This window comes from Harpegnathos saltator, unplaced genomic scaffold, assembly GCF_003227715.2.
Source record: "Harpegnathos saltator strain DR-91 unplaced genomic scaffold, Hsal_v8.6 scaffold210, whole genome shotgun sequence".
NCBI lineage: Eukaryota > Metazoa > Arthropoda > Insecta > Hymenoptera > Formicidae > Harpegnathos > Harpegnathos saltator.
In genome coordinates, this window is record NW_020229996.1 from 221,408 (window position 1) to 231,232 (window position 9,825).

Below are 9,825 nucleotides of genomic sequence, written 5' to 3' on the forward strand. Positions count from 1 at the left end.
CTATTATTCTAAATTTCGTAATTGTGTAAATTCCTTCAATTTTATATAAAAATAGTTTGTTGATTATTATATTCCGCATATTGTATATAATTTTTACAAATTAATTTCATAAATTTAAATAAGCAATTCATATTTATTCTTTAAGACTGTTAATAACAACTGGGCAAAGAAATGCCCAATTGTTCTCGTTTCCAAGCTTTTACTATAACTCGAATATTTCTGCATATGCTGGCCATGGCATTTTACAATCCTCCTCCGAAGATTGAGATATTTTATCCATTGCTTGAATTTTTTATATAACTGAAACCATGCAGCGCACCTCACTGCTAAACACAGATTATGTTAATAAATGAGAACTGACGACGCGCGACGGAAATGCTCAATAGACGTACAATTTTTTTGAAAGAAATACAGGTTGCATTCGAAGAGGAAACTATCAGCGTTATTGCGTCATTTTATTTTTGTTTTATATCTAATGAACAATAAAGATAGATGACACAATAGCGCGTTTTTCAAACGCAGCTAGAATAACAGTATGCTTATTGGATATCAAGTATTGCACGTGTCGCGTTATCGTGCTAGTCCGTCAGAAACTCAAGTTTGAAATATATAAAGTAACTATTAAATTAGTTACTAGTTATCAAACAAATGTAATTAAGTTAAGTTACAGTTATAGATAGAAAAAATGGAACGAAGTTAAGTTATAATTACCAAAAAAAAATAACTAACTGTAACTTCGTTATAAGTAACGAGTTACTTCCTAATCCTGCGAATAAATAATATAATATATATATATTAATAAATACACACAGTTAAAATAAGCTGAATATACTGGGTGTCCGAGATCTTTTGGAAACGAAAAATTGTGAAGATTAATCAGATCAAACTAAGAGTCATGTAATCAATTAAAAGAGCTCCTAGATGTGGTCATTTTCAATTATTCATAACTTAATCATTGCGATTTTTGCAAAATGATGTTTGACTTTTCTTCTCAATTTGATCTGATAAATCTTGACAATTTTCCGTTTCCAAAAGATTCCGAGCATCCTGTATAACAAGGTATCAAGGTAATCTTATCCACTTGCAATAATCTGAGTTGAAATGAAATGGTCTCGGCCAGTGATTTATGAATGTGTATATATATTATCGTAAATACAGCAGATATAAAAAACATTCTTTGTAGTTCCGCGCGTAATAATATATAGAGACGTATAAACGTGTTTGCCTTACAAAGAAAATCGCGTATCAAAATGGTTACAGGATGGACTTATTCTCTATAGTCGAGCGGGGAAAATCAGACGCGTTTGCTCTCGAACCCAATTTTACCGGCCAGTCGTGTCTTTCTAATGTACGCTGAATTCTCCCGCTGAAAGGATTAGGCGCAGGTCGTTTGTACGACAGCTTCTCTGTAAAATCATTACATCGCATCGCAATCGCATTTACCTTACTCGTGCTCCGAGTTCTTTAATTAATGATATCTCTATTTATTCAGTCATTCGTTTATTAATTAAACGTGCGAGACACAATGCCTTAATATAGATAAATAAATAAAGGAAAGATCTTAATAGTGAGTAGATGGATGCAGTTTTTCTTCACGAGAGATAACGGCTCTGTATATCTACTTGCTATTAAAATACATCGCGACATAATATGTTTTCCTTATACCTACAGAGAGTGTGATATTTTACTTGCTTCAGTCCCGAGATGCTGACGCGACGTGATGATTCTATCGCAGAAATGATTTCGGACGTAGCGAAAAATTCAACGTACATTAAAAAAATTATCAGCCACTTGTGTCATACGCATTTCGCGAGATGCGTCTCTCTCTCTCTCTCTCTCTCTCTCTCTCTCGCTCTCTCTCTCCTTTGCCTGCGAGAGAAATAGGTATGGCTTGAGCTTAATCCTAATTATTATTATTGTTGTTATTATTGTTATTATTATTGTGTTATGATTATTCTTATCATTATTGTTGTTATTATTATTATTATTATTATTTTCATAATCGTTCCCATAGTGTATGCGATCCTTTTGCAAAGCTTGACATTCTTATCTATCCTCGCGCGTATTTTCCCGTCAAACGGTTTTCATACAACTGAGATTTCGTATAAATAAATCATAATGATAATAGATCCGTAGAAAATAACGCCGAAACACGGATCGGACGTGTATAAGTACATTGGCTACTCGAACGCGCGCATCGCGGGGATGCACCACACACACACACACACACACACACACACACACACACACATACACACGTTATTACGATCGCTTATCTTACGAGGCTAACGGTAAGTAACATCGAGTTACTTAGGCGGGTTTCATCGGCTCCTATTTGGCTTCGTTGAACGACGCGAACGAAAGCACGCTCGCCAAACACGCGTTTTCGCCTTTTCAAACCGCTCCCAGCTCTCCTCCTGGCGCGCGCAGCAACAATGAGCAAAGTTTGGTTTTTTTTCGTGCTAACCAACATACAATTTTTGATCACGGTTCTTCTTCGTTAATTAGTCGTCTCCTACAGTCGTCGTAAACTGTGCGCAAACTGCCATAATAGCCTCAATAGTCGTCGTGCAATTAGAGAGGATACTAGAATTGAAGAGAATTCTAAATAGAAAATTCTTAATAGTACATGTACATAATTAATTTATGTTTAGTTACTGATTACTCGAAGAAGATCAGGAACGATATGTTAAAGCCGTGATCTGTGACTATTAATAGCTTTACCTTATAACATCCAGAAACAATGTGTACAAAATTGGAAAATATCAATAATCTAATTATTAACTAAATGTTAAAGCCATTATGCTGGTCCGCGTGTACGATGAAAATGTGGAATCCTTTTACTCGTTTTACGAGGATCGATCGAATTCCAACGTCTCCGAATTGACACACTAGTATCGTTCAAGTTCTCAAAGTATCGCGACGCTATAAAAATTACTCGGTAAAAATGACGAACGAAGATGTTACGGTACAAAAATAATGCGCGTTACACATTTTGCTTCTTAACCTTCGCCGGGGGCTACAGTCAATTTAGAAATAATTGTAGAAAAATAATAATCCAGAAATAACGATCCGTACGTTACAATCGCGTACTATATTTTGGAAGTAGCTTTAGAATTTGATCAGTTTAGTTGTAAAAATTTTAGAAATTCTTTGCCTTATCCGCACTTTTGCATGCATAGCGCGTATAAGGAGAAAGCATACCGTAGAGCGTGATTCTGCTCAACGTATACATATAAATATATAGATACGTACTTACAATTTCGAGACATTACACACACGCACTCTCGCACGCATGTACGCATACATACGAAACATACACACCGAACGAAATCCGATAGCGATAAGATATAATTTGCCCGATTAAACTTCGTTTCCCGTTTGTCGCACAGTCATCTCTCCCGCGCGCTTCAACGATGATAGATTACTACAGCGTTAATGTAACTCAACAGGAACTGTATCAGACTACGAATAATCGATTTATAGCCGCAATGTGCACTTGCATCCGCGGTCAGTCATCAGTTTTGCGTCTCGTTTCCCTATTGCTTCTGTGTATATTAACCTAAGGATTTTTACGGATGAAAAATGATACGCACTCTGTGTTTGTTCTTCCGACCGTAGAAAAGGATAATCTTATCGTACCAGACTTGGAGTAGCCCCTTTAAAGCCACCGTTTACGTCTCTCAGTCACGTTTTATAACTGGTTTTTTACATATCATAACTTAAAGATACAGATCCGCTGTGACCATGTGCTTTTCGTACATTTCACGCTAACTCCGGCTACCTGACTCTCGTCTAAAATTTATATTGGATGCGACGCTGATATCAAACGGTATATCAAAACTCGGAGTCAACTAGCCGTGTTTAGCATTTAAACGTACGGGGAGAACGCGGGCCACAACTTACGATGGGTAGTACGTTTCGGGTCGTAAAAGTAATCTTACTGAACACATAGAATTCGCGAAATATTTGGTGCTTACTCAAATCTATTACCTTAAATTACAAAGAATATCTCTTTCTTTTTACAACGAGGTACAATACTTCGCACGTCTGAAACTTTCATTTTACGCGTGTCTTAAGATCTGAAGATATAATAAAATACTGTGGTGGGCAGATTGTTTTCTTTCCTTCTTTCATGTATGCCTGGTTTCGATAAAAATTTCGTAAAGCTTACGACGTAAAGCATACGATATTGTTATGCAAATACTTATTACTGGAAACATCGAGTGGTAAGGCTCTAGTCGGCTACTAAATGAACGTTATTGCGTTCGTTTCTCCAGTTAAAATGTTAGCAAATACCAACAAGTGTATACAAGTTATAACATTTCAAAATTGTTCTTCACAGAGTTCTCGAAATGTCGATTAGAGCCTTGTCATAGCGAGCCCACGTTATCCAATCTTTCTTATTAATTAACAGGATCCACCGCGATTGTTCGATCATAATTGCAGATCCTTGTTTAAAAAACTGTTATATCGTTCGGCTGGAAATGGGCTAGAAAATATACAATTTGGTGAATGCGATGATTCTGTGATATCCACTTGTGAACATTGAGATGACATCGAACGAATGACACGTAGTCTTTGGAGAGGGCCGGATATTACCACTTATTACAATTAGAAAATAACATAACGTGTGCGGCAAGTAGACGATCCATACAAGATCGCTTTTACGAATTTGCCTATCGCTAGAACGTAGCTTTACTGCTTTGATATTGACGTCATTGAGCACTGATTCCGAACGCGTGTAAATATTATTAAATGATTGTCTCGTATAAAACACCACATAATCGCATATTACTTTCGAAATATAAAATGACGTGCTTCCACGAACTATGTAAATACGCGAGGTAAAAATCTACACCTTACAGCACGAACCGTAAATAAAGTGGACACAAGCATTATTTCAGATCTGTAAAAATTTCTATTCATAACCAAACTCTCTTGTTTACGCATTGCTGGAAAATTGTATGGTTTTACAAATTAAAAAAAAAAAAGAAAAGAAAAGAAAAAAAAGAAACTCAATTACATCTTTTTCGTCGTTAGAGATTTGTGATTCTTATTGTGCGAATTATCACATTACGTTCATAGATAAAAGAGATACAATCGATTAGGTGAACTTGCTTGGCAAGTTAAATAAAGAGCTAGTTCGTTCTGCCATCCTCTTGAAAAAGGGCGTATCAAGTAAGCTAATTTTGCAATCCTTCAACTAGATAACATAAAGCATATATCAAACATTTTCGTCGCCTTAATAACGTTAAGACAATAAATAAACGTTCGTTAAATTCTCATCTACATTTCTACACGTATTACACGTAAAAATCTTACAAATGGTCTCATCAAGAATCTTAAATAGAATCGCTTTAAGGAAGCATACTGTGAAAAAAACTAGAAAACTGTATATGGCTCGAACTTGCCGTTGTGCGCAGTCTCTCTTCTCACTGAAGTCCGAAGTTCGCGCTAGATTGTTTCCCCCCCGTCGAGTATTCATTTCGGATCGATTACGGAACAGTTTCGCTCTTCCAAGCCACCGTCAGAAGCATCTATCGAAAGCAACAGAATCGATTGTAGAAAACACACTAAACCGCCGCGGTGTCCTCGGTGCTGCGCAAGAGCGCGGCTGCCTTGACGACGTCACCGCCGCATTGGTTCAACATCACTTTGCAATCCTCGAGACCTACGAAGCTGTTCTCCTTCTTCAGCAAACCTTGCAATCGCTCCAGCTTAATCGCGGCCAGCACATCCCACTGAGTAACGTTGAGCGCAGCGATGCAGGATTCCGGAGTCGATTGCTCGTGCAACACTTTCAGCATGATCCGCACCTCGTCAGACTGCTCGCCGTTGCGAGGCCCGCGGGTCCTACGCGTGTTCGGTCCGTCGCAGGCGAACTCCAACAGATCTTCGCAAGAGACATGGTCTGATTGGCGTGACAAGTCGCTCGCGCGACTTGTCTTCTCGTTGGGCAGGAAATATGCCTTCGGATGAGCGGTCTGATGGAAATCGTCGTTCGGATCGATCTGCACCAACGGTTCCTCGCATTGGACCGTCGTCTCGGGCTTGCTCGGGACATCCTCCGCGTGCGCGTGGTGATCCACTTGCGACGCATAGTTCAGCGGGCCAGACTGATGCATCAGAGGGATTCTCGCGGGTGGATTTCTCATCGCGATGGGAGCCAACGGATCGATCTTACTCCAGTCTTCCGGTTTGCTAGAACTACCAGCCGGTGTTGGATTCTGACTCACGTCTGCTTCCGTAGTCTCCTGCGCCTTGGACGTGTTGCTCCTCACGGAACTCTTCGACTCAACGCTGATCTTCCTGCGTAGATTGTCGGTCACGTTCGACGAGTTGCTTGACTGGCCGTCGTTGCTGGTTTCCGAGACGTTCTGCCGTGTATTCGAAGCATCGCCGCAGTCGATCAGGTTCTCCGAGAATTCCAGCAGGTCCTCCGAAATCACGCTACACCGTCGCAGCCGGTTCTCTTCGACAGGTAAGGAATCTAGCGCGGCCAGCTCGGAGTCTATACGTTGCTCAAACTCTTCCGGACTAAAAATTCCAGTTTTCGATTTACATTGGTAGAATAATAAACGACTACAAGTGTCCTAAAATTTCATTATTTCTAAAAAAGAAGAATAGGAAAAAAGACAGCTAATTGCAGGTTCAATTTGTATATATTTATAAGTATCAATAACTTAATAATCTTTATAATAATTATTATAAATAAATACAAATTAGACCTGCAATTGTCTCTTATCATTCTTTCCCCTATATTTTTTATTTGAGTCTTACAATCGCTGAACAATTGAAGTCAATGATTATTATTATCATGTTTATTCTTTATTCTTTATTTCTTCTATTTTATTAGCGTTTTTACTATCTGTTATTCTATACTATCTGTTTTCCCTTTGTTCTATTCTTTCCTATTATAACATAATTTATTATTCGGTGCTATAGTTATTACAGAGTCTTCTGTTAAGAGGTTTCATTTTAATTTAGTAGTACAGTTTCATTTTAATTAAGTAAAAAAACCAATTTATTTTTTAAAAAGTTATGATATTTTTATTCCAACTCGAAGTACAGACTATACGATTAAACGTGGAACACAATATCCAAAAGCCAAATGGCCACCTCGACTTTTCTTGCAAATAGTCTTTTGAGGGAATTTTCCATTTTCGCACAATTGTGGCTCAATTTCGCCAATAGCAGTTCAAATATTATCTTTGAACGCTTGAAGCGTTTGTAGAACATTAGCGTAAATCTTAGTCTTTACAAAATTGTATGTAAAATGTATAGATGCGTCGACTAAACACCAGTGTCAGAATTTTGAAATTTCGTTCTGAAAATTTCGATCTCCCAAAATGCGTTCTGGATCAAATCACGTTCTGGAAGACCAGTTGAGGCTGATGAAGACCAAATAAAGACCAAATTCGTGGACGCAAATCGTCATTTAACAACGCGAGAAATTGTTGAGAGATTGAATTTATCGAATTCGACCATGCATGAGCCTTTGAAACAACTTGGTTTCGTTTCAAAGCTCGATATTTGGATTCCACACGTTCTCAAAGAAAGAGATTTTATTCGTCGCATTACCATCTGCGATTTTTTATTAAAATGTGAGGAAAACGATCCATTTCTGAAACGACTCATAACTGAAGATGAAAAATGAATTATGCATAGCAATATTAAACGCAAAAGATCATGGAGCAGACGTGATGAACCAGCTCAAAACATATCGAAAGTTGATATCCGTCAAAAGAAGGTGATGTTCTCTGTTTGGGGATTGGAAAGGAATGGTTTTTCCGAGCTACTACCAAACAACCAAACGATTGATTCGACTGTGTATTATGATCAATTGAACAAATTGAATGATTCCATCAAGCAGAAGAGACCAGAATTGGCGAACAGAAAAGATGTGTCATTCATTTCATTATGACAACACCAGACCTCACACAAATTTAATGACTCGCCAGAAGCTGTTAGCGCTCGGATGGGATTTGCTACCGCATCTATCATATTTACCTAGTCTGGCATCATCCGATTATTACTTGTCTCGGTCAATGCAAACTTCTTTAGACGGTAAAAATTTTGATTCAAATGAATCAAAAACCACTTAATTCAGTTTTTTCCCAATAGGGACCTCAAGTTCTACGAACATGGAATCATGTTATTACCTCAAAGATAGCAAAAGATATTGAAAGAAAATGGTCAATACTTAACAAAATAATAATACTTTTCTTTCTATTAAAAAATATCGTCTTTCATTTTCAAGCAAAAAACCGAAATTAATAACTTTCCAAACAACCCAATATATATTGCTCAAGTGAATATCGATCCATTGTTATTAACCGTATAGTTTTTACTCGACAGCTGTCAAATATGATAGCTCTATCTGTAACAGGTAAAAAATGCTGTGAAATTTAAAATGAAATTTTTTAATGGAAGACTCTCTGTATTTTGTCACCTTACTATTACTTGATTCCACTGGTTACTCTCACCTGTTAGCTGAAGCTTCTGGAGAGTAGCTATCCTGCAACGAAGTGCCAACAGCCGACGAGCTGGCATTCTGTAAAACGAAATGTCCGTCCACCTGATCCTCGATAGGCGGCGTTGTCACGGCCATCTTCGCCAGCGTCCTGGTGACACCACCGCCGGGAATGATCAACGGATGTTTCCTCTGATGTCGCGGCAAGCTTGACTTAGCCTGCAGCGACTTGGAGCGGTCTCGAGGCGGCAGAGGTATCGGATTCTCGTCGACGTTGTTCTGATTTTGATTGTTCTCGATCTCCTGGGCGGAATGATGCCTCTCAAGACTACGGGATTGCGGCAACGGCGGTGGTGCGTGCGGCGGCGGAGGTGCTCGCACCTTCGGCAAGGTCCTGGCACCACTGTGATGCATCTCGAAGTGGAAACCGTGCTCGTTGGGCGCGTCCTCTGACTGCGACTGCGACACCGGGTGGCCTAGGGTGGCATGCTTGTTGCCGCGAATACGAGGCCTCACAATCGGCAGGCCCGAGCGCAGCATACGCAGGGGATTCGTGTCGCCGGTGCTCTCCATCGTCGGCGTCTCGACCAAGCTGTTGTACACTTCCTTAGCTTCCTCCGACAGGGTGGCCTGAACAAGTCGCGGGAGGGGATAGACACGAGGGAAGAAGAAACGAAATTAAACAGAAATGAGAAACGCGCCTGACGGAAACTATGGATACATGGAATGCCAAACAGATTCTCTCTCATCGTTTCCATTCTCTCATTCACACCGCCTCACATCCCTCTTCTATCTCTCAGTCTTTCGTTCTGCCTATAATGATATCGTGTATTCAATTCAACGACTACCTCGAGCAAACGTCCAACTGCGAACAAATCAACAACACCTGACAAACGTTGCAGTGTTTGTGGTGCGGTGAAAAATTGCATCCGACGTGGAGTCCTATCGATACTGACGAACGTGAGCTACTTTAGCGTCCTCAAACCTTTTCGCTGCGCGACATTTTTTTTACGCCAACTCCGCGGTAAGTGAAAGCAATTATCTTTGCAATAAAGTGTACACAACAATTTTTTCCCATCTGATTGGAGATAAATTGATGAAGAGAAAAACAATACGTCTCTTTTTTGTGTTATCTAAGATAGAAATCGTCATTGCTTGGAATTGTGTATATATAGGGTGTCCTGTTGTAAATGAGCTAGGCAAAAATCTCGAAAAATATGAAAGATATTAAGAAATATTTCAGACAAAAGTTGTATGGTTTCAAAGGGGACATAAAACAACTATATCATTTTGTTTACAGATGGCGCTATTTTCGAGATACTCACCGATCATTACTTTTCTTAAATGGA

The 9,825-nt window shown here is 39.1% G+C and overlaps 1 protein-coding gene across 1 annotated transcript; it reads right to left on the minus strand.

The window, feature by feature from the left end:
• Positions 1-1,120: 1,120 nt before the first annotated feature.
• Positions 1,121-9,683, minus strand: LOC112588404 (tyrosine-protein kinase PR2-like). The gene is made up of 2 exons (XM_025298203.1): positions 8,490-9,683; positions 1,121-6,540 (listed from the first exon to the last, which is right to left on the minus strand). Exons 1-2 carry the CDS (start codon positions 9,047-9,049, stop codon positions 5,577-5,579), a joined length of 1,524 nt encoding a protein of 507 aa, XP_025153988.1. The 5' UTR covers positions 9,050-9,683; the 3' UTR covers positions 1,121-5,576.
• Between the last annotated feature and the right edge of the window lie 142 nt (positions 9,684-9,825).

Bases quoted from the DNA above. Each gene is read 5' to 3' on its own strand.
- LOC112588404 (XM_025298203.1), bottom strand. From the start codon at position 9,049: ATGGAGAGCACCGGCGACACGAATCCCCTGCGTATGCTGCGCTCGGGC. The intron at 6,541-8,489 runs GTGAGAGTAACC...TGGAATTTTTAG, and splicing joins CCAGAAGCTTCAGCTAACAG to TCCGGAAGAGTTTGAGCAAC.